General features: G+C 43.0%; 1 protein-coding gene across 2 annotated transcripts in view; it reads right to left on the minus strand.

Annotated features, from left to right (window-relative positions):
- Positions 1 to 919: 919 nt before the first annotated feature.
- UTP4 (UTP4 small subunit processome component) overlaps positions 920 to 25,759 on the minus strand; it is a 145,953-nt gene continuing 121,113 nt past the window's right edge. For both annotated transcript variants that reach the window (XM_086945769.1, XM_086945770.1), the window contains exons 12-17: positions 25,591 to 25,747; positions 17,985 to 18,091; positions 17,534 to 17,629; positions 5,845 to 6,030; positions 4,832 to 4,942; positions 920 to 2,869 (exon numbers count right to left, since the gene is read on the minus strand). In XM_086945769.1, coding sequence (XP_086801895.1) covers positions 2,753 to 2,869; positions 4,832 to 4,942; positions 5,845 to 6,030; positions 17,534 to 17,629; positions 17,985 to 18,091; positions 25,591 to 25,747 — 774 coding nt within the window. In that variant the 3' untranslated portion in view covers positions 920 to 2,752. The remainder of the gene's footprint in view (positions 2,870 to 4,831; positions 4,943 to 5,844; positions 6,031 to 17,533; positions 17,630 to 17,984; positions 18,092 to 25,590; positions 25,748 to 25,759) is intronic.

Here is a 25,759-nt window from a genome sequence, read left to right on the forward strand (position 1 = left end):
TAAATTTCTGTAGGGCGGCGTCAAACTCCTTTCTCTCGACACACCTCTTCTTGCCCTCTATTTTGGCCTTGTGTTCTTTGGCAGAGTGAAGGAGTAGATTTTCTCTTCGACATTGAGGCTTCCGATGTTGTGGTATTGCTCACCCCCTTTATTGGCATATCCCGACTTCAATCGTTTTTCGACATCGCCTTTTCAGTTGTTCGACCTGTGGTATCCCTGCTGTGGGACCTGAGGGGGGCTCTCTCAGCCTCTGCTTGCCTTTGGTCAGCAAGATCTTGGACAACAGACTCAAAGTCACAAAAAACTGCCTCAGTGGTCTTTCTCCTTGCTCGAAACCCCCAGGTCTCTCAGCAACAGAGTATTCTTTTGTCCCTGCATGGCCTAGTGTGTTTGCCTCTTTCCTTTAAAGCCTTGGGCTTGAAGTTTGTGCAGGCTTCGCAGTCAGCACTTTTGTGGTCTAGAGGAAGGGAAAGATTACAAACCTGATGTTTGTCATTTTATGCAAATTTATGGTGGTACTTCAGGCAGAACGGAAGGATGTGTTTTCCATGTTGTATGGAACAGGGGGCCCCCTGCCCAGACATTCTCCAGACCACTCTCAACAAGTACTCTCAATGAATCTCCAAATCTTGTATTGGTACCCAGTCCTCTTCCTCCTTTCTCAATCTTGTGATCAAACCGCTTTTCTTTGTTGACTGGAGAGTCTTTGCAAATGCTTCCAGACCCCACTGTGGAAAAAAAGAATCTGAAGACAGCGACCACACATGGGAGCATCCTGAGAAGGTGTATGAAATCAGGAATGGCTGGATTAGGCACCAAATGGTAGGACAGTCAACGCCCAAACAAGAAATAAATAAATAGAGAAGAAGGACTACAAATACAAAGGAGAAATCCAAAAAACATTCACGCTGCAATAGTATTATTTTTCTCACACTGCTTTTATTTCAATAACTGTCAGTGATGGTGCCTGAATCTGTGATCATTCAACTACAGCAGCTCGTTTTGAAAATTTAACAGAGGACCCAAGGCCCTTCTGATCAAATCTAAAGGACCAATGGTTTTGCTTGTCAAACTACTGGCAACTTTTAAGCAGCTCAGATATAAGAGTGTTCAGAATGGCACAAAGGGGACGATCCAAGCCACGGTTGGTGGCTGTTGGGCTGATCCTATGGCTCCAATTTACAAAAGGTTTTTCCTGTTCCGAACTCTGTGATTCGCAAAATTGAAAATTTTGCAATCGCAAAAAACTTGACTTACAATGTACTAAAAGTATTTTATGAGTCATAAATGTCTTTGCGAATCACAATGTACACACTATGACAGCTTATGATCATTAGGAAAACGCAGCATGAAATGGGTGCCCCACATTCCTAGCGATTCACAATTGCATCTATCATTTGTTTGTGACTGCAGTGGACAAACATTGATTAAATACCAAAACCGAAAAGGGACGGTACCATTTGTAAAGTGAAGGCTCTCAGTGAGGGACGGCTTCTGCTTATAGAAATTGGGCAGCATGGTCCCTCCAACCCCAATTGCTCTTCACATTATACCATTTCTTAAAATTGCACCACCAGTAATTTGAGGGGCAGAAGAAGTGACATTGTCATTCTGCAAATTCCAATGCAGGTACAGAAGTGTGCTGTTTCTTGCAGTTTTCCTTCCTGCACTCATAGCCAAATAGTAGGATTTCAAAAGGGAATTTAGTATCATTACTACGAATGAGCCAGGAGTATTTCTACTTTGATGGCTAAGCACATCCATTGCAGAGCAAAAATATTCTTAGGTCAAAAAATCTGTAGCTTTGTAAAAACATAAATAAATAAAACTGAGACTGCTTTGTGTGACCTGCGAATAGTGCCTCAGGGTCTAGGAAATATTTGTTGTCTATTTTGAATAGGTTAATTTTTTGAAACTGGATAACTAAAAGGACACTTAAGGTCTGGGCCTAGGTAGTACTTGAAAGAGGCCTTAGCACCACACTGTCTGTCCACGCTTGAAAACAATCAATGTGAACTCTAAGATTTCACCTTGTATACCTAAATCTAAAAATGCATTTAAGTCAGAAAAAAGATGAGAAAACATTTCTGGTAACATGGTTTTAAGGGGATAATTAGTATCATTCCCACAGTGCAAAATCTACACACCCTTCCAAAATCAGAAAAAATGAAACTCCAAGCAGGGTCTTGCAGCCACCAAAAATGTGACTTTGCTAAGTCCTACAGAATGGATGTGGTTAAAGAGGGTTTAATAGAATCACACAAAATATCAATTTCTTTACAAAGAATACAAAACGAGCATACATGAAGGCCTGAAATAAGGACTTATAAGCCATGATAGGTCATTACTTTACATGCTGATTAACACAGAACAAGGCTGGACGTGCATGTCTTTCAGTGAGCAGCCAGACAAGATCTGATGCAAGCTCGCAAGTAATCATTGCCTTCATTAGATCATCCCAAGACAATTTACTTTTCACAATGTGTCCGCGCATCCAGGATCAATGCTTTAGAAAGATCTCCAATCCACTCCTCAGATGAACCTTTCTGGTATCTGGAATTCCAGGGTCCATTTCCCAATACCATGGTCCACCTTTAATTGATGCTCTTCAGCCAACACATAAAAACCTGCAAAATACTCAAGGCAGCATGTGGAGGATGTTGTCGCAAATATATATTTTAGTAAATGTCTGTTCTGTATTCAAAAGTAGCAGAAAGTCATTGGAAACAAAAAATGGACAAGAAGGTAGGCTTTAAGTTCCAAACTTCTTCTGCCGGATAGGTGCAGGAAGCTGTGCCAAGATGTGTTCCAGTGGGCGCTCCACCACCACCAGGGTGCCCTTGTCAAGTAGGTCCATGAAGAGCAGAGGCTGCACATTGGAAAGAGAAGCAATAACAGTTAACATACATGCCAGCACTGTTCCAGCATCATGCGGGGCAACAATGACCATATAAAGGTAATATCAACACTTGTTGAACTCTGACCTGTCAAATGTTATGTCGGCCCAGAGTAGCCCTTGAGTATTCTGAAGAAGCCTTCCATTCCTGGTGGTGTCCTCCACATAGGATACTCCCAAATGCTGGGAGAGCAGAGATTACGCATAAGCTTTCTATTGAGGTCTATGCTATAAAATGCTTTGTTACACTGAAGCCTTATCATTTGCTTCAGTTTTTATTCTGTATATTCATTAAATATGCTCTGTAGCGCGCTTTATAAGTGTCACTGATTGATTGATTGCTTACTGTGACAAAATCCGCTTTTACAATTACACCAGGAATGTAGGCCTGATTCTGTGAAAAACTAAATAAAATATTCTAGAAAAAAAGTCATTTATATTCTGTAACCCTGCATGTCTCAAACGCCTTCATACCTGTGCCCTTAAGTATAAAAAACACTTGAGGAGGAAAGTAATGAAAACAAAGGTACAGGAGTCAAAGTGGACAGCCTGGTGGGACAGTCATATGATCTACTTTCAACAGGGAGTGCAGAACATTATTCACGGTATCTCTATATGAAAAATCTATTAAACTAGAAAACTGCTCCTCGTGCGTCTGTCACAACTAAAAAATAAAAGTACTCAGAAAGGATGCTCTTAATAAAAAGGTTAAGCACTTTTGAAACAAGCGAGTTATTCAGTGACATTAATGAAAATAAGCTCCACGGAAAGGGGCTAGAGGTTAAGATGATGTGGTACTTGGACTGTTGTCAAGGACAAGACATAACACCAGGTACAACTGAGATTTTAAAGAAGCTGGCGAGATAAGGGCTTCTTAGGCACACCAACAAGAACCGTGTAGATTTGAAAGATCACTCGAGGAAAGCCACTTAATGGAAATTGATTATTTGGTTGTAAAACCCAACCGCCTTAACGAATACAATCAAGCTACATTGTTGAATGTTGGTTATTAAAGGAAACATAGGTTGTAGCAATGAAATGTTTCAAAATTGCGAACAAAATGAAAAAAAGTAAAATGCAGGGGCAGTGGGGGTTGACACGTACAAAAAATCTTCAAGATGGGCAGGAACTCAACAACATGATTTCCATTTAAAAGTTAATGTAGTTCAGCACTTCCATAGGCAATTCTCACAAAGCAACACTTTCAGGAAACAATCATTGCATGGCAAAACTAAAAGGTTGCGCCTTTCCAGAGCATAACTAAAACAAAATTAAATGAATACCTTTTCAGACCAGAGCATTGGCTTCTAACTTTTCACCCTTAAAACTAGTGATTAATACTACCCAACATTTGACATCTAACTGTATTTGAGTGCATAGTCAAACCCACTGAAGAAGCATTATGAAGCACTGTAGTTTAGGCTGAAAGAACAAGTTACTAACCTTCTTTAATGCCTTTACTGGCAGAGACTCTAACTGCACAGTCCTCACCGTGAGAATTTCCCAGGCGCCACCCTGGATCCCAAAGATTTTTCATAGCAAAACCCTCACTTGCTGGCAGGTAGCGCTGTTTGGTTGCGTGTCTGTTCTAACGCGCCCAGGATGTGATGTCGGGCCACTAAAGCTGTGCCACCTCTGTGCTCACGTCAGTTTCTTTCTGATCTCTTTCATGCCCGTGGACAAGGGGCCCATAGAAATTGCAGTATGCAGATCTTTAACTTAGGATCTTACTGATGGAATTTATGAGTCCATTCCACAAAACAAGAACACAGGTAATGTCTAAAGAATTACACAGTGGGCTGACTACATGAGGGTTTCGAGGCAACTTAAATAATCTAAGAGCATGGTGAGTATGTTTTAGGTTGATTCAATGGAAGCAACATTAAGTGATCAGAGAATGTGGAAGTCAGATATCTGACATAAGAGCTCTCTTACCTGATATGACTTGGAAATCTTGAAGGCATGTGCAGACGCTTTCCTTGCACTCTCAGAAAGGCTTCTGAGGCTCATCTGGTTCTGCAACATAGTTTTGTCATCGGGCAGCGGCTACAGATTTGAAGTGTAGAAGAAAATGAAGGTAACTAAATATCATTAAATTTTTCCTAGCAAAACACTTAACTTGTTTTCTACCCAGAACACTAGTTACAATAACTAAGATGCAATTACAAGGTAAAAAAATTGGTCTGCCAGCATGCAAATATTTCTTCCTCCATGTTAAATTTGGCTTTCTCATAACAGCGCAAACAGCCTGTAGTTAGTACTAGAGCGATGAAGCCAGACCAGCATTCACGATGTACACTGTAGCATGGAATCATTAGGGGTCATAGTCCTACAAAGGCACCAACCTGAGGCTCATCTGTGCATAGCAAGTCCATAACTCACAATGGTTCAAAGCTGCTGACACCACCCAGAGGTTCATTTGTGTACTGCAGGTGTAGAACCACAATCATTCCATGTCATGCCCATACCAAACTGAGGATCATCTGTATTGATTCCACAGCAAATGGACACCACACTGAGGGTCCCCATTGAACTGTAGGTGTGCAATCATCAACAAGTACCTATCACCATGACACCCGCCTCAATGTTGATTCCTTATCGGAGATTTACATTTCTCACCCATCCAGTATTACTCTGCCATGATTGTAGGTGACCACTGCCCATATATTAATTTGAATGAAAATGCATGCACAGTTCACAGTACAAAATTACAGATAAATCCAAACTTCTTTCTTGAGTGTTGTTTAACTGAACAGGAATGTAGGATTGACGACACAAAACTCGCAACTAGATGACAGCACGTCCACTTTTCTCGCTCACATTGGCTTACTCTGGTAATCTAGAAGCAAAGTCGCCTGACCTTTCACAACCCCTGCCTGATCTGGCTATCGTCTGCCATCTTATTTTTTACCAATTTGATGGGCGGCGATGAGGAAATCAGAGCTCACCAGGGACTTGTCAAGGATACACAACATGTAGGTGTCGTGCAAGAGGATGTGCGTTTGCTTCTTGGGGTTGAATGTGATATTGGTGATGGGAGTGTCCCGCTCAAGCCAGTCTTTGTGCAGCCCGTGCTGCTGCATCTTCCGGCTCCAGTCTGTGTACTGCTTCTCCTCGATACTGAATTCAAACACCTGAAAAAATTGCAAAGAAATTCATTATCATATTTACTTTGGTTGGAAATACACAGTAACATTCTACATCAACAGTATGCTAATTTCCAACTCTGCCACATTCTAGAGGTAATCTGAAAGATGACATCCGCAATCTGTTTTTTCACCTGTACTGAAAGACATTACACACTTATAACTTGTCTTGTAAAGAGAAGAAGCGGGTTCCTTACCTGCAACAATAGTTCAATAGGTTTGCAATGTTAAACTCTTCTAGATTCATATAGATTGCATTAGTCCACCACCTAGTGTTTAGTTTAGGAAATCCTGACTTAGTAACACATTTTTCTTTTGAGTGTTGACCACAGGCGTGTTCTATGGCGCTGAATGTAAGCCCACAATATGTCAGTGTGTTGCTTCCACTTTGCGATTCATTTTTTTGACAATATTAAAGCATATACCCCTTTTTCTCTTGTGCTCTCTTCACCAGTTAGTCCGGGGTAAGGTGTGGGGGAAGGATTAAAATCTATAGGAGTTCCTCACAGCAAATTGCTAATGGTAAGTAACCAGTCTCTTATGCAGCGTGAAGTCTTCTAGAGTCACATGATATGCATACAATATACAGTGGTTTTCCTCCTGTTGCAAAGGTGAGTGCAAAGGGTGGACAGTACTAAATATATGTTTTAACTCGGATGTTTCCACTTTTGCTTTCTTGTACTTGGATGTCTACACAATAATGTTTTGATAAGATGCATGTGTAGGACTATGTTGTTGCTTTGAAAATGTCTTGTAAGATGTTTCCTACGCACACCAGCGTGACTCCTTTATTTCTAGTGAGCAAGACCTGCATCAGTATGCTGAGCTCTTCGCTTTGACCCCTGGTCCGCCTAACTGGTGTACACATGGGGAGACTGCTTTTACAATGAAACTGTTACAATGCATGCCTCTACATCGCACGTCTTTGCAACGCAAAAGGTGTGCAGCAGTGGGTAAAAGGTGTTGGATTTAACTCCAACACCTTCCCTACAGTTGCACACACTGGATTTGGAATAGAAAATTAATCTGTTTCAATTTCCAGCACCCCCCAACGGAAATTTGGAGTAAAAGTTTGCGTTGCAATGGCATGCTATGCATTAGCATGCGTTGTAACGTCACCTATTCATACACATGATGTGAACACCGGGGACAGCCTACCTGTTAAAAATAAAATCTACAGGCAGTCTGATCATGTCAAAGAGAGCATCGAAGCTGAAGTAAGCAAGATGCTGGAATTGGGAGTCTCTGAACCCTCTGAGGGTCCTTCCGCCAGGCCAGTTGTCTTAGTCTTCAACCCTCACACCCAGGGTGGTAAAAAGGAGATGAGGTTTTGTGTGGACTATAGGGACCTCAATGCAGTAACCAAGACAGATACACACCCAATTCCTAGGGATGACGAATTGACAGGTTAGGGGCAGCCAAGTTTCTCAGTACTTTTGATTTCACATCAGGGTACTGGCAAATAGGTCTGTCCCCTGGAGCAAAAGAAAAATCTGCACTCTCGACCCCAGCTGGGCATGATCAGTTTACTGTTATGCCCTTTGGACCAAAGAATGCCCCTGCCACCTTCCAAAGGTTGGTGAACAAAGTCCTTGCTGGGCTGGAGTCTTTTAGTGCAGCTTATCTTGATGATATTGTCTATAGTGACACCTGGCAGAATCACCTGACCCACCTTGGAAAGGTCCTTGAGGCTCTGAGAAGTGCAGCCCTCACTAGCAAGGTAAGTAAGTGCCAGATAGGGCAGGGCTCAGTTGTATACTTGGACCATCTTGTAGGTGGAGGTCAAGTTCAAACCCTACAGCGTAAGAGCCAGATAATTCTGGACTGGCTAGTTCCACACACCCAGACTCAAGTCAGTGCATTCCTTGGCTTGACTGGGTACCTCGGGAAGTGAGTGAGAGAATATATGTGCTTTGTGGCCCCCCTCACAGAATTTACCTACAAGAAGATACCCAGAGGCAGCGACCTGAACAGAAGGATGTGAGGCAGGTAACCCCTGAAACAATGCAGCCTGTTCTCTTACTCTCTTCCTCGCCTGACAGACTAGGAAGACTCTCACAGGTGATGGCTGAGTCTGTAGTGTAGTTCCTATATTCCCAATAGGCTCTGCGCATTGGAATAATATATCCTATAGAATTGATGTAGGACTTGGGTCGACTAGGTGTCTATCAAATATATTAAACTTAATTGTGAGTGCCAGCTAGCTCAGAGGTCACTAGAAACTTTCTTGAATAAACAAGAAGGGATTAGTGTCTGACAACCGCATAAACATGACAACTTTGTTTCCCAAGAATAAAACGTATCTTCAGAGTCGTGGAAACAATAGATAGATATTTTACTCGTGCATGCTTCGTTTCACCAGAGGTGGAGAGAAATAGAGAGACGGTTGTTTTAAATAAAAGTATTTATTGAACAGTCTTCTTTCTCATGCAAAAGAAATGAACTGCTACAATCGTTATACTGGCTGCAAAGTATAATACGTACAGCAAGAAGAGTATTATAAAATAATACTGTAAAAGCATGGTACAATTTCTAAGCCATAAAATACATACATAAATAATAAAGACTAAAGGTACTTGACTGGTGCTTCTAAAATACGTCTACCCCAATGTACCTAACTTAAGTCTAGTACGAGGGAAGAAGTAAGTGTGGTGTAGCATAGGTTTAGTATTCTTTGCCAAGAATCTATCCAAGATTTCTCTTAGGGTCTAATCAGCTCCGTACCTTGGTTTAGAATGAATGAGGTCTGGTATCTCTGTCTCAGGACTCAATTTCCCAAAACCCCGCAAGGGGAGCTTGGAAACATTGGAGCTGGATTCTCAACGAGAGAAAGGCAGCCTTTGTCAGTGCGTCAGCTGGAGGGTCGGCTTCCTTCGGCACTTGCTGTAGCGAGCTGTATCGGGCAAGTAGATAGTCAAGCTGCTCCAAACCACTGTGTGTTTGCTAGGGCAAGTGTGGGAATATTCATACCTTGAAGGTGCCTAGTTTGACGTAAAGTTGGACATAATAACGTCATCAAAGAATGGCAGTTCTTTGAAAACTTCATGAGTTCTTGGACAAACCAATATTCAAGCAGGGGGAAGTCCCTGACTGCTGGAGCAGAGTTTTCCAAGAAATCGTTGTGGCTTTTCGGAACTAGTGGAAGTGTTCCTGCCTATATTTGGACTGCATGGGCTATGTCTAAATATGGTTGGGATTTCTATGCCTATATAAGGGTAATGTGAATTATACCTATATAAGGGCATGAATCGGAAAAATTACACTAGGGTCCTAAAATGCTATACGATAAGTCTCCTGGCCTCTGGGCTGAGGGCTTGTGTAGGAAACTGAGCTTTTGTTGCAGTTATCCCCCACCTTTTGCCCCCTTTTTTTTAATTGCTTTTTTAGATGCTGATTTTCGACTCCAACAGGGCACTGATGCCTGCTAACAAGACCTCAGTGCCAGTGCTCCTTCCCTAAAGCAAGGTAACGTCTAGTTGTGCTACAATTAATTGTAAGTCCTAGTAAATGGTGCTCCAGGTACCTAAGGCAGTGATACTGAGGATGCTCCCTAAGGGCTGCAGCACAGTTTATGCCACCCTAAGACACCCTCATACAAATTCCACACAGACCGCCAGTGCATGACCTGGTGCAAATCAGGAGTGACAACACAAAATGACACACCCCTGTGTAGCATTCCAATAAGTCACCCCTAGAGCAGGCCTAAGAGCCCTAAGGCATGGTGCATTTTGTTTTATGTGAGGACATATCTGCATGAGCAGATATGCCCCTGTGATGTTTAGTTCTATTGCTAGATATTGCAAGTGAGCAGGGAAGCCCTCTTAAGGTATGTACTGGGCACTGGTCAAAACGAGTTACCAAGCTACATAATGGCTTTACTGCAACATATGGTGTTTGCTATCAAATATCCCATATTAATAAGCCCCCACTGATTCCAGTGTCTGCTTTATTAATACATGCACCCAGAAAGCCCATGGAAACCTACCAGCCTAGCCTATGGTGTGTTGGCTGACCAGTTCCTGCCAACCTGCCACCCAAGACAGATTTCTGACCTCATAGGGTGAGAGCCTTTTGCTCTCAGGAACAAAGTCTGTCCAGGAAGAGGAGGTCACAGGATGACCTGCTGATTAGCTTTTTTTTTTTTTTACATGGAGTTTTCTATAGAGCGAACTTGACCCAAAGGTATCGGGTATCAGAGCGCTTTACATAGCACCAGTTGCGTTACATGAGGACACACATTCATTTATGTTAGGCACAGGGAGATTAAGTGATTTGCCTGGAATCACAGGATGTTCAGCGTCATTGCCGAGACTCAAACCCAGTTCCCCAGATTCGAGGTCGACCGCCCTAGCTGTTAGGCCAACTCCTCTCTCCTAGACCGGCAAACTTCAATAAAGTTGCAGCCTTTGAAATGCAAATCTGGCTCCTCTCACAGGAGAGGAAGCTTACCCCCTTTGTGGAGAGCCCTGTAGCACCTGGTCAGGTTGGAAAATTATCTAGTCAAGCAGGCATGCCCACCCCTAGGCTAGTACCATTGCAAAGGCGCCGTAACCTGATGTGGGTATTACTTGTTTTGAAGTGCCCATTTTGGTGTTGGCACACTTAGGAACTCTGGGACAGTGTTATGCCCACTTCCCACAGAAAGTGGTCATATAAGGGGAGTAGTGACCCCCAGGGGTAGGTAGCACATTGCATTCTACTCCTCACTCCCCTTAACACCCCTAGAATGAGTATCTAGGGGACCCCTGATACCAGATCTTCAGATTTTAGTTGGACACAAAAAAAGGAGTGGAAGAAGAAGACTGCTGACCAGAGAACCAAGGAGAACGACTGACCTGGCGCCAACCGTGCAAGCCTGTCTGCTGCCCCCGACCCTCATGGAGCAACTCATTCGTCCTGACGCTGTGCTGACCTCAAGTAACCCAGAGGCCTGCCAGTACTTCGCAAATTGCCAAAGAATCACTCTTGGAATAGAGGAGCTACCTCTCTGCAGCCGCGGGCACGAAAAAAGCAGGACCTGGTACACTAACCTGGTGCCTACGGAGTCTACCGATGCAGCAGCTGTCCAGGAAGAGGTAGCAGTCCTCCCACAGGTCAGATCCATCCTCCCTCAAAGTGTGGGGACATCAGGACCACCGGAGCCGCCCAGTGTCAATATCTTGGCTACTGGTCCCCTTGCAGCAGACAAGGCTTGTTGTGCCTAGACAGGACAGCAACGGCGTGGAAGACTGACCTGCATGTCAAGTGATTTTAGGGACAGCACTCTTGGAATAGAGGAGCTACCTCTCTGCAGCCACGGGCACGAAAAAAGCAAGACCTTGTACACTAACCTGGTGCCTACGGAGTCTACCGATGCAGCAGCTGTCCAGGAAGAGGTAGCAGTCCTCCCACAGGTCAGATCCATCCTCCCTCAAAGTGTGGGGACATCAGGACCACCGGAGCCACCCAGTGTCAATATCTTGGCTACTGGTCCCCTTGCAGCAGACAAGGCTTGTTGTGCCTAGACAGGACAGCAAAGGCATGGAAGACTGACCTGCACGTCAAGTGATTTTAGGGACAGTAAGACCAACTTTGTGAGTGGCTGCAGAAAACCACTGCACTAAGACCGAGCAGCCGTCGAGGGGCGTCAGCACTGCAGAGACCCACTTCCAGAGTGGCCCAGCTGGCCGTATTTGTGCGCCCTCAGTCAATGAGACAGACAACTGCAAGGGCTGGGTACCCGAGAATCGACTGTGCTTTTTTGTGACATGAGCCTCCTGTTGGGAGAACCCAGACTTGTCCCCATGTACCCCTCTTCAGGCTGTCTTTAGACCCCCCCCCCTTCTTTCCACTGGCGTAGCGCCCTCAGTCAATGAGACAGACAACTGCAAGGGCCTTTAGCATTCCGAGCCCAGATAACCTACCTACTCTGCACACAAGCACCCCAGCCTGGGTACCCGAGAATCGACTGTGCTTTTTTGTGACATGAGCCTCCTGTTGGGAGAACCCAGACTTGTCCCCATGTACCCCTCTTCAGGCTGTCTTTAGACCCCCCCTTCTTTCCACTGGCGTAGCGCACAAAGGTACCAACGTGACCAGCACCTCTGCACCCGGACGGCCCAGGGCAGGTACTGAGTAACTGCTGGTGGTGGTACTTCTGGACATTACCTCCCTACCACCTTAATCATGAAAGTGATCCCTGGAAACCTACTGCAAGTACCTGTATACTGTATGAATCTTTTTCTCCCATAGGGCATTATGCATAAAGACAAATTAAGTAAACATTTTACTTTCCTGTAAAAAAACATTTTAAAAAGGACTTACTTGATAATGAAGTTCTTGGAATCTAAATGTATGTAAAAATACGACTTATTTTTCTAAATTGGCCTTGGATTTATTATTTGAGCATGCGTCTCATTTATTGCCTCTGTGAGTACAACAAATGCTTAGCTTACCCCTTGATAAGCCTAAACTGCTCGCCCACACTACCACAAAAGAGAGCATTTAGTGTTATAATTTCTGCGTCTCTACACCAATAAGTGTTGCCTGGATTCTACACAGTGTACCTCGTTGTGGTCCACTATATTAAGAGCCAGCTTCGTACACCACCTAGACTAAATATACAGACCAACCAGGATATTGTGGCATAAATATGTACATTTTGCGGCACAAAAACAGGAATTTAGCGGGGCAAAAAGTGGAATTTTGAGGCATTTTAGGGGCACCCTGTTTAGCTTCTTTTTAAAAACAAAACAAAAAATTACCCCACGGACACTGCTACATGCCCACAGGTGGCTGGCCTGTATTCTTTCTTATTTTTTGTTAAATATTGCCCCACAGCGGGCCCGAATTCTGTGTGTGTTTTTTTTTTTTAAAGTGCCCCAGCGGGTCTCGCCGCATGCCTGTGAGCGGTGGACCCGAAATGGGTTTCAGGCCAACTAGTAGCATTTAATGTGCTGCAGGCCCACAAGTAGCATTTCATTTACAATGCGCTAATTGGATTGTTGCCAATTTTACCATGTTTAAAGGCTAAAGGTAACATTTAGGGTGTGGGTAAAGTCAAGATTGTCTAAAGTTGAGCAACATTTGCTTCTTTATCGGCCGCAGGCATGGACATGTAGCCCATATTTAGAAGTAATGGCGACGATCAGCAGCCCGGATGTTCCCAAAAAAGGGACCCCAATGAGTTGTGAGGAGAAGATAGTTATTCAAATACTGGAGCATTGTGGAATGTGATATGCTTATGTTGTATGGACTTAGGCAATGTGAACAATGGCATGGTTATGGTTCTGTACATAATGTAACAATGTTCATGGTGTTCAACATCTTTGGGAATTATGGATTCTGACTGATTGTGGTGTTTTATATATAGAGATAGTGTGAAAAGTGTCTTGCCTACGGTGTTTGGTAAACTTTGCAACGTGAATATTGGCACTGCTTTGTTGTTTTCCATAACATACTGGGGCATTATGTGAACTGTATGGCAATGCTGCCTGCATTGCAGTGTGGAAGCTGGAATTTCATTGGTGTTTTGCACACTAGCAATTGTCCAAACTAGAATGGAAAGTGTGGGTATTATAGCAGCGTCTATATAGTTGTGGCTGTGGTGATTTTCATCATTTGGGAATGCAGCCACTAGCATGAATGCTGAGTTTTATCTACTCAGTCAATGTGGAAATTGACATGGTAGTGCTTGTTAAAAGTAAAAAAAAAACAAAGTAATAATGGTTCCGTAGGACAGAAATACACACTGTTTTAGTATTTCAATGTTTCCTTCCTTTAAGTCTCGTACCTAACCAGGATATCAAGACAAAGTTATGATTAACAGGCTGTCCCATATATATATATACAGTCCTGATGAAGACCCGCACCTTATGCGTGAAAACACTGCATCGCCCCCCCAGGGTCGAAACGTCGACACAATCCTCTCTTTTGGCGTGAACAAACTATTCAAAATCCTGTAGGATCCAAGATTTAATTGATGTGTCTACAGGATGATTGTACATGTATAGTTGTTTAACCCAAATGTATATGAAGTAACACATTTTACTTGCTGTTTTTAGTATTACTTTAGCACAAAGTTTTCGTGCCTTATATATTTTAAAATGTTTGTTAGGGAGAGTGATTGAAGTATTCTGTTTTCACATGTGAAAGTATTTGAGTAAAATTTGCTTTCATTTTTTCCTAATGGTCAGTGTGTTTTGTTTGTGAATGTATTGGCACACTTGTCTTGATATCCTGGTTAGGTACGAGACTTAAAGGAAGGAAACATTGAAATACTAAAACAGTGTGTATTTCTGTCCGACGGAACCATTATTACTTTGTTTATTACCCACCCAGGTTCTGAGGGTTACAGGGTCACCCCATTAGATGTATTGATGTTAAAAGTCAAAGGCAATGAGACAATGTATAAACTCTGCGGGGAGAATTGATTGATGAATCAACAGTATAAAGCATTATTCTGAAAGATCAGTAATGTAACGTAACGCGTAGCATACACCAGCGGCAGCATCCTCAGCATCCTGTGTACTTGAGCATCTGTGACTGGCACAATGTGTACTGCGTTATTATCAGCACAGAGAAGGAGTTGATTAACATCCCAATAAAAATGTATAACGGCAATAATATTTTCAAACCAGACACATCAACAATGGAAGTGCCCTCGCATATGACGACAACATTCAGGCACAATACACAGCATTCATTCTGCTATTTTATTTCCAGGTTCATAAATTGTGATGGGTATGGGATGTGGTGGTAATTTGCGATTTCTTAAGGAAAATTGCACAACTTGGGTGCTTTTTGCATTGCATTTAAGGAATCATAATTTGCGATTCCTTAAATGCTTTCGCAAAATAAGGAATCGCACATTTTGCGATACCGTTATTTTGCAAGGGCCTTTTGGGATGATACATCCCAAAAGGCTTTTTCCTGTTCGCAAACGGGAAATGGGCTTCATACATATGCCCCTTAATGCGGGTAACAGTCCCACTGTGCAGCCACCCAGAGCGAGCTGCAAAGGTGCTGAGTGCCAGGTAGGCACAGCTCGTCCAGTCCTGGCTTTGATTATGTATTCTGGTACTTGTAGTTCTGTTATCCACAGGAAAAATTCGGTACTACAAGTGACAGAATAGAAAGAAAGTCTGGACTGGATGAGTCACAAATGCCTGACCTGAAATAGCTGGAGAACTCTCCTCCCTCCACGGGCTTGCTAGATTAGTTCCCGATTAGAATCTCCAAATTTCACGGGCGGTTTTGTAAAAAAGCGCAGCCTTTTTACAAAACTACCGATTTTGCACTTTTTTGCAAATCGCGAAATTCTGGAGGGTCTGAATATAGGCCAACACAATCCCACTAAGGGCCTGTCCATGGGTACACGCTCATGCAAATCCTCCATGGAAACCAGTCTTCTAAACATACCAGCCAGTTAACAAAATACCCTGCTCAAGCCAACCAGAACATGGGCTGCATCCAAACCAAGACACCCATCAAGCTACAAACCGGCTTCAAATGACACCAAAAAGCTCTGATGTAGACTAGGAACAGCTCCAAGCATGGTGATGTATTGGTATTTATGTAGAGCGAAACGAGCTGTGAAGCATCACAGTGCTGTGAACTGGCTACAAAATAAATCACTCTCTAAAGCTATGTCCCTGGCCCCATGATCCTGACCCATTCCTGTAATGGCTTTTTGAAGTCAGACATGATCAGCTCTCTGAGCCCAGATCTCTTCATAGTTCCATTCCTGGCTCAGAGCCCTGACTGGCTCTGACCTTAGCTCGGAGTACATTTGCAGCACATCCAGAGAGAGTCCAGTTACAGCACATCCTGGGAGAGTCCGGTCATGGCACAATCCGAGAGTATCCAGTTATGCAACGGAAGAGGGTAACCTGGTGACAGAGTTCATCCAACGGTTATGGAGATGTACTAAAGTGGATAATTGAGAGGATACGTCTTGTTGAATACCATCCAGTGATACCATCCAGAGCAGAGGTTTACTGGGAAGCATTTCCAAAAACCTCCTAATAAATGCAGCTAAAATGACTGGCAAGCAAATATTAACCTCCTCCTTGCGTCTGTTTGTGTCAAGTAGAGCTACATCTGACTCGGCCCAGGCTTTTTCTTTAGAGCAAAAGTAGTAATGAAAAGGTCTACCATGACAGGCTATTTATAGGACACGCATTCACCATTTATCTATCTTCTCTCCGACCCAAAAAGGCTTCATTTGACATGCAAACTTCCCTATCTGAAAATAAACGTCAGGTCTAATAATTTAACTTTTTTCTCTTACACTGCTTTCTTACACAGGCTCAGTGTTGCTTCCTTGTCTCAATACCAGAATCACTTTTTTCGTTCAGAAAGCTTTCTCTGGCCCTTTGAACACATACCTTTCTGTTGGCCTACTGATGTGCTTTCGAACAACTTTAAAATTCTCTATTTTAGCCACATTAACAGTTTGAGTCCATTGCTGGGTCTGGTGGCTCAGTGGACTAAAGCAGCCACTGCAGGGGCCTGTGTTCGACCTCATGGTCACAGGTTCAAATCCCGGCAGGTCCACTCAGCCTTTCATTCATTTGAGGTCGATAAAATGAGTACCATTGAGTAGGGTAACAATAAACATCTGTTATTCAGCGCCAGGACACCTTCGGGTAATCATGCGCTTTACAAATACACCTGTTATGTTAAAAAAAAGTGTTGACTCAATAGGACACATGGAGGCATGTATTAGACTTGCTTTACATGACACAAAGAAAAAATAAGCATAGTAAGAGCATCCATGTCTTTTCATATAAAAACTTTGGGAAGTTCTTCTCACAGTGATACTGAACATATCCTTTGGGCAATCCTATCAATCCTACTAACTGCTGAAACGACTGAAACAGCAAGCATATAAAACAACCCTTTCAGTGCATCCTGTTACTGGAAAGAAAAGGTTTAAATAAACATATCCTGTCTTAATAAGACTGAAACCATGTAACATGTTCTCTAGTGTATCACTCTATTGGGAAATAGCCAAGGCAGTATGCTGAAGGTAGTTGCTGAGCTAGTAAGCTTAATCCATGTCCAGCTGAAATGTATTCTGTTAGTGGCATATGCTACCATACTATACCATATCGCGCACCTTGACCAGTTGCAGTGTATGCAATTACTGCTATAGGTAACGAGCTTTGGCCACTTGTGCGGTATCCTCTTACCGGCATACCATGAATGCTTCATGGCCAGCTACGAGACACTTAGTTACTGAGAGAGCACCCGTGCACCGCGGACTGCTGTGATGCATTTGGGTACTAAAAAGGTACAACATGCCAGCAACAGTGTACCATTTTACTGCAAGGCTGCATCATAATGAGCAGCAGCATAGCTGAGGTCCAAGACTGGATGCTGGCACCAGACACGCAAGCAGGTCTAAAAGCTTATTTCAGAGTGCAGATCACAAGGAAAGCATTTTTAAATGTGTATAATATAAACAGTCAGTCCCTTCACAACATAAGGCTCTCGATATGACACTTACTTGCTGGTCCGAGTGAGCAATAACCAGGTTATTGGTAACCGGTTGGATAGCCAAAGCAGTAGCTGGGTAGTCATAGCTTGGAACAGTACAGTAATGCTGCATGGAGAGAAAAAAAAGCATGAGATTGTGATACAGCCTTGTCAGGTCTATCCAAGCGGAATTCAGGCTCTTTGTATAACTGCACGCCTCACTAGCCAGGAAGCCTGCTGAGCTGACACAGTTAACAGAGTCGCAACATTCATGGCTTCTTTCCTCCTTTCATCAGTTCAACATAGAAGGAAAGTACTTTGAGCAATAGCTCCTGTGTCAGCCTTGAATCACCATGGACAGCCCGAAAAAAATAAACACAGATTTACGATTCCACCACTCTTATTAGATGATAGAAATCGCCTTGCTAACTGCAAATGAAAACATATGTTCATACACTAAAGCAGTTCCCCAAAACAGTCACCTTTAACTTCGGGATGTTGTAGATGTGAATCTCACAGTTTTGGTGGGCGGTGACCAGCCACTTGCCATCAGTACTTGCAGACAGCAGGTACACAGCATCTGTAGTTCCTGAGAAGAGAACGAGGAGCAGTGAAGGCACAGGAGAGACCTCTAAAAGGGTAACATCTTGTTGATAATCTTTACAGACTAGCACAGGAAGACCAGACGAAAGGAGCAGTGCCTAAAATGTATGACGTGCATGTGGATAAACATTCAGAGGTAAAAATATATTCAGCACAGAATAAAGAGAAAACTCTACAGGCCTTTTTCATATAACCTAGATATTTCTGCAATGGGAGAAGGAGTTTATGGAGAGAAAGTAGGAATTTATAATAAGTAGAGTTTCCTTTGGTCTGTACTCAAAGACTCATTAAAAGTTTATCTATAAGCGCAAGTGCTCACCTCCATCCCACCCATTCAAACTCGCACCAATCACATATGGGAAATATAACCCTATACCCAAGGTCAACAATCTAAGAAACGTTTTTGATGAAAAAATATATAGAGCTATTGATTTATAACAACATCATAATAGAAACACAAGTCATTTCATGAAACAGAATGAACTTGTATAATCCCGAACACACAGTCTGAAGTTGATTCAAAGCATTATACATATTATATACACATCAAAATTTAAAATCTCAAAGTTCAAAAGAGAGTACATGCAAAAGACAAAGCGATATGTCATTAAAAGGACACACATCCGTGATCTCACAATGTTAAGGACTGGAATCTGATACTTTAGTGATAAGTACTCTGTGATTCCAGTCTCTTCACGGATTATGTTTCTAAAAAGGGCAGTCAAAAAAAAAAAAGAGAGAAAGTAGGAAGACAGACGTCTTTGAAACATAGGACAGGAGAGTCCAGAGTATGATCATCCTTTGAAAAACTACTCGTCTGCTATTGGAGTTCGCTTATTCAATGAGCCAAGGTCACTAAAACTAAAAGTAGCTTTAAAACAAAAAAGTTTAGGCTCACCAATTGATGTATGTTCAACATTATGATTTGGCCAACACAATGTTCAAATCCCACTGGTTTTCCTCAGATGGACAGCCACATTCAGAACTGATAGAAGCATTGGTAAAGTGGCTATGTTTAGGCTCATGAGGAGGACAGCTAGAGTGGGACCTAAGGAGGCCAGTAAACAGCACTCTCTAGAACTAGGAAACTGAGGCAAACAGTTTTGTTAAGCAGGGCATGGGACACCAGTCTGGAGAAAATGACCTGGAGTCTTTGCAATTGTTATATTTGGTTGTTTATGGTTATGTTTACTTTCACACCTAAGATGGCGAGACACCTCCAGCCATGTAACTTTACACATCTCGCCAATGTAGTTTACTCTATGGTACGTCAATATACAAGGTGCCCACCAGGAACAACGTGAACAAATCGCTCAAAGGCCATTTCAAGCAGGCATAACCCAAGAACACTAAAACCATCATACATTGTATGCTGTGTAGGAAGTGCAAAGGCTTGAACAAGTCACAACCACACATAACTTTATGCTGTAGCCACCTAACAATCAGAGTTAGCAGTCACACGATGATCATCCTGAGCGGCAATGCCTCTCACTATTACAGAGGCATGAACATGTCATGATTAACCCACAAAATGTGTGTACACGCTACCTTTGGGAAGACAGATTCCTTAGTTGCCTAGGCAGGGCAAATGATCTAAAAACACACACACACAAAAAAAGAAAAAACTGTACAGTTCATGTCACATCATGCTGGATAACTGTGGGAGCACTGGCTTTTCTATTTTGGCACAGACTGCCAAAGGATTCACAGACCAGAAGTTATTAAGAATTGTTTCTTGACAATCAGTTAGTCTTGATAAAGTTTATTCGGTTGTTCAGTGATGGGTAGTCGCTGATGATACCTACAAGGCAGTAGAGGAGCAAACCCCTCTCTTTTTGCTCTGCCTACTAGGTACTTCTAAGTCAAAGGTATCCTGATAACTTAGAATGCATTTCTTTGGTGACAGTTCTCTTAAAATGCAAGGACCCTCTATGCTCAGGCCTCGGTCTCTTCCCAAAGGACTGAGCAGGATCGAAGAGAGGCTTTGCTTTATTTCCTTTACCCTGTACTTTGGGGTGCAATTAATAACAGGTTTCACCTGAGGACTTAATCCCATTTCCTGTGTCGACCATAAAAGTTTCAAGCCTCGAACACCATGATGTACATGAACAGCAAAGTAAAGGCACAGTGGGGCGCTTGTGGGACAGCACTTCTGTCTCTGTATTCCCGGAAAATATCTGTTGTCCTTCTTTAAAGACAGCTTGAGAGCAGTAGCAAGTATGGCAGGAAATGTAGAAAATAGTGCGTTTATACTTTTTCATCCACCCTTGGAGATTTTGAAATCCAAGGACTGGTGACTTACTGTCTCTGTTACCTCCCTTGGAACAACAAGAGAGTGACATTTTCTGGGTCTTCAGAATATCTGATCTACAATCCTCATTTACTACTGCACAATTGATAAAATGCCACTGATTGGAGTGGTACTTGGAGCCAAATGGTGAAATGGCTAGCCAATGCCAATGATAGATTGGAAGGGTACAAGTCCAGTAAGAAACAGTAGCTTATTCTGATGGAAACACACATTTTACTTGCCATATCAAAACTTGAAGGTTCAGATGTGAATCTATCCAGGTTTGGTTTATCTTTGCCTGCTTTTTTTTTATTTAAGGAGAGTTGAACCCAGACAACCCTGCAAGTACAGGAAGCATACACTTTAAGAATCTGATCAGCAAACTGTTCTGGTACGAGATGAAACTTAACATATCAGGTGTATTTGTAAAGCACACGTTCACCCAGAAGGGTATCTTGGCACTGTATAACAGGTGTTTATTTATTTTATTTGAAAGTTTTATATAGCGCGAACAAGATCTTTGCAGATATCAGAGCGCTTTACAAAGCCGGGAATACCAACAAGATAGTGAATTTAAACATAATAAGTGGGAAGGGTAGGTACGTGAGGGAGCAAATTAGTACAGCAAATCAATAATATAAATATTACAGTTAAATGTGTGCATAGATGGTCAGTAGCGTCAATAATACAGGTGAAATACATAGTCATAGAGTTCTAACATAATAATACAGATCGGTGTAAGTCTTTCCAGATCCATGCTAATAGGTCAAGTGTATTGTTCCCCAACTCAATGGTACTCCTTTTATTAACCTCAGAACGGTGAAAGGCTGAGTGGACCCACTGGGATTTGAACCTGTGACCAAAAGGTCAAACGCAGGCCCTACAGTGGACGTGATAGTCCACTAAGCCACCAGACCTGGCTTCATGTCAATGTGAAGCTTAGGTTAAAAGAGTATGCTTTGTGAGTAAAACTAAAACAAAGTGACAAGAGTGTTGCATGGCAGGCATAGAAATGAGTCTTGCATGGCTACATTTACAACTACATTGGTACCATAGATGTCAGACAAATACTGCTTGAGACCTAGGAAAATCCAAGAAACCATTGGCTGAGGGGAGGCGCTTTCAAGTAAAAAAAGAATAAAACAAGGAAGACACAGTTTCTTGCACTGAAAATCGTTATCACACTTCATTCTGCGCCTCATACCAGAGATCTCTTAGCTATGAACTGATGAGGAAAATCAAGGATTTGTGAAGACTGGCTGAATAAAGAGATATTTCATGTCCTAGATCTTGTTCAAGAGAAATCCAAGTGATCACTAAACAAAATGCTCAAACAGAAAATGATATAGTGGTAGGAGGTCATGTGGTAATCAAAGGCAGAGATCGGACTACTGCAGTGTCTCCATTTGATAAATTCGGTCCTCTGTGACATAAAAAACAAGCACTGGCGTTGCCAATAGGTCTCGCAGTAGGAAAGTTGGAGCTATCACAATTGCAAATAACAATGCCTTTTATTTTTGTTTTCATTTTAAAAACATAAAGGGCTTTGTCATTTACAAAACCAATAGCTCCAACTTTCCTACTGTGAGATCTATTGGCACCACCACCAGTGAAACCCACGAGCCTTCTGTACGATTTGGGAGTTTAACCTAAAGCTAAGAACAGACAGCAAGGGGGAGGAGCTATTTTACCATTCAAAAAAAGATGTACACAGTATTTAGGAGCTGAGCAAATTTGAAAACTAGAAACAAAAAACAAAAAAACACATTGCAGACCTGGGAAGTGAAGTTACCATTTAAATTATTCTAAGCATGTCGAATTTCCGCAAAGGTGTTCCAAAAGTGAAGGGGGATGTGCACATGATTGAAATGAACCGATAATGCAATGTACAACTTCCTTCAATCGCCACTGATCCAATATGGGGGCGAAAATAGACAAACCATCCTACGGAGATGGCATTCAGTAAGACAACACAAATTTCGGCACAAAGATTAAATTATTTGCACGAAAAAGCATGCCCCCTATTAAAACAACGTAACAGACTATGCAAACCTGCGAGTACACAAGAGGCAGCTAGTACTATACAGATGTGCCAGAGTTAATAATACTGCCTGGATTTATGATTTGCAGCCAAGAAGCCAGAACGTTCTGCTACCGGTGCTGTTGATAACGTTACATACAGTCTTCCCAACACATTATTCCAAATATTACACGCACAGCCGACATGACACGAGTTCTGCCTGGCACATCATAAAAGCAAGCATTGGCAAATTCAAAAGGCATTACAGTTGAAAGTTTATCCAACCTGTAGACTTAGCCAATGCTTGTTGCTGAATATCAAAAATAAAAACAAGCAGGGCAAGCATGATTACGGGTGCATTAAGATGCTAAAGGTAATATTTTTAAAACGAAGCAGATCTCGGAGCAGTACATTATAAAGGTGCATGTATTATCAGAAATTAATGTTCCGAATAAAAATGCAAGCCACCAAAAGAAAGGGGATGGTGTATAGGAAAAATCACCACGTATTTTCCTGCAGGCAAGACATGTGCTGCAGGGCTTTCAAAAGGCTGATGGCTTCTTTCTAAACGCACAAGCTCCGTGAGTGAACAGAAGGGAGGGGAGGGGGAGGGGGATGGAGAGGAGAGAGATGGGGGGGCGGGGTGGAGGAGCGGGTTGAAAACACAGGCGAGGGAATTATTCTAAGCATGTAGAAGTTCCGCAAAGGTGTTCCAAAAGTGAAGGGGGATGTGCACATGATTGAAATGAACCGATAATGCAATGTACAACTTCCTTCAATCGCCACTGATCCAATATGGGGGCGAAAATACACAAACCATCCTACGGAGATTGCATTCAGGAAGACAACACAAATTTCGGCACAAAGAGTAAATTTTTTGCACGAAAAAGCATGCCCCCTATTAAAACAACGTAACAGACTATGCAAACCCGCGAGTACACAAGAGGCACCGCTAAAACGTTAGTCTATGCAGCTAGTACTATACAGATGTGCCAGAGTTAATAATACTGCCTTGATTTCTGATTTGCAGGCAAGAAGCCAGAACGTTCTGCTACCGGTGCTGTTGATAACGTTACAGTCTTCCCAACACATTATTCCAAATATTACACGCACATCCGACATGACACGAGTTCTGCCTGGCACATCATAAAAGCAAGCATTGCCAAATTCAAAAGGCATTACAGTTGAAAGTTTGGCCAACCTGTATACTTAGCTAATGCTTGTTTCTGAATATCAAAAATAAAAACAAGCAGGGCAAGCATGATTACGGGTGCATTAAGATGCTAAAGCTAATATTTTTAAAACGAAGCAGATCTCGGAGCAGTACATTATAAAGGTGCATGTATTATCAGAAATTAATGTTCCGAATAAAAAGCTGGAAGCCACCAAAAGAAAGGGGATGGGGTAAAGGAAAAATCACCACGTATTTTCCTGCAGGCGAGACATGTGCTTCAGGGCTTTGAAAGGGCTGATGGCTTCTTTCTAAACGCACAAGCCCCGTGAGTGAACAGAAGGGAGGGGAGGGGGAGGGGGATGGAGAGGAGAGAGATGGGGGGGGGGCTGGAGGAGCGTGTTGAAAACACAGGCGAGGGAAAGCAGATCAACAGAGCTCATAAAACAAGTACGGGAAATGCAAGCGTGGGGGGGGGGGGGGGGGGGTGTAAAACAGCACAGACATCATGTCGCCACATGCCAGCCCGCGACACCAATCCATCTCCAACGTCATTACTGCTGTGCACATCTGAGCGAACATTAACTTTGGCGACTGCCTAAAACCACCATGATTAGAGTTCGATTGGTCTCCTACGCACAAGGAAGCAAGCTTAACTGTGGTTCGCATTAGCGCTTGCTAGCTCCGATTCCCAAAATTATCTGCCTCAAGAAAACTTTAAAAAAATATTTTAAAAAATGAACCACACAACTAAAGTATGTAATACACGCTTCTCAATCACCAACAAATGAATTAACAAAGATGTTTGAGCACATGCAGTCGTCTGTTCGTGTACCCGAGTATGGTATGCTGGCAACTTAAAAATGTTCGACATGACAACAAAGTGAGCAACAACAACAATGAGCCCATAGCCGGTGATGGCGGACGGCCACCACTGGCGGTTACGTCGACGGTGTGAAGCGCTGCGAGAGCTTCCTGTCAACGCTGCTGAGAGGCTCGAGGAGTCGCGAACAAGGGTAGAGTGGGAGAGTGAAAGGAGGGGCGCGGCAGGAAATATACATATGAAAAAAGAAACCGCGGGGGATATACAAGCATGCTGCTTAAAACCACTGTCACGCTTAAGGCCACAAGCGCAGGGGGGCGATGTGGGTAAAACCCAGACTAACAAGGCACGAGTAGTTTTGCTGAACAGTATAGAGTGCAGGCATGGTGAAAGGAGATGCGTGGAGGGAAGCCGGATGGGGGCGGGAGAGCCTGGTGGGGTGGCGGGAATGCCAGCGAGGGGAGGAGAAGTGTGGCAGGCAGATGCGCGGAGGGAAGCCGGATGGGGGCGGGCTTGGGAAACTGAAAGTACGGCCGGCCATGAATAATTAGGGGAGGAGAAGCCCTTTGATGTGCTGTGCGGCCGGGAATGTGCGTGCATGTTTAATCACGTGGTTCACGTGAACTACATGAAAACCGCGGGGCTGAAAGCCCTTTGGTTTGAAGATGTTTTCGCCACTTGAATTCTCGCTCCGCTCGATGCGCTTGCGCACATCGATAGGTCGCGAGACCTAAAAACAGACCGATGAGCCATGCAGAAAGAGGCAACAGCGACTTAAACTCATCTGTGCCTAAATGGTTCTTTGCGGAAACAACATTAAACTATGTAGTCTTCCTATGGGAACTGAAAAATAGTTTCAATAAGTCTAAGTCAGTGGTTGAAAAAATAAAACTGTGCAGTACAATGTTCAGGGAATGCAGTTACCTAAAGCATGTGCCACTGGCCTCCCAACTTATAGATGTGCTACAATCTACCAGCACTGACCTCACAGTGGCAATGTTTCATACTGTTGGCCAAAAGAAGGCTAGAAAGACAATGAGGAGACAATGCAAGAGAAGAAACTTGTGAAAATACAGACATTAAAATGTTTTTAAATGAAGCCGACAAAAAGAAAAAAATTAGCAGAAGGGCCAGTTCAGCAAAAATAAACGCGACAGCTTGGTCAAGGCATATCTTCCTACCTGACTTTGGAGTGAAGGTGTGCACAAGTTTGCAGCCGGCATCAGACAGCTTTACCATGTGCACGGAGCCTCCTGCTGAAGCCACAAAAATACTCGAGGAACATGCCGAGAACATGATTTGGTGCACAGTCTGACGTTGCTTCAACACTTTGGGAACCTGGATTTCAGC

Source organism: Lissotriton vulgaris, chromosome 12 (assembly GCF_964263255.1).
Source record: "Lissotriton vulgaris chromosome 12, aLisVul1.2, whole genome shotgun sequence".
In the NCBI taxonomy this organism is placed as follows: domain Eukaryota; kingdom Metazoa; phylum Chordata; class Amphibia; order Caudata; family Salamandridae; genus Lissotriton; species Lissotriton vulgaris.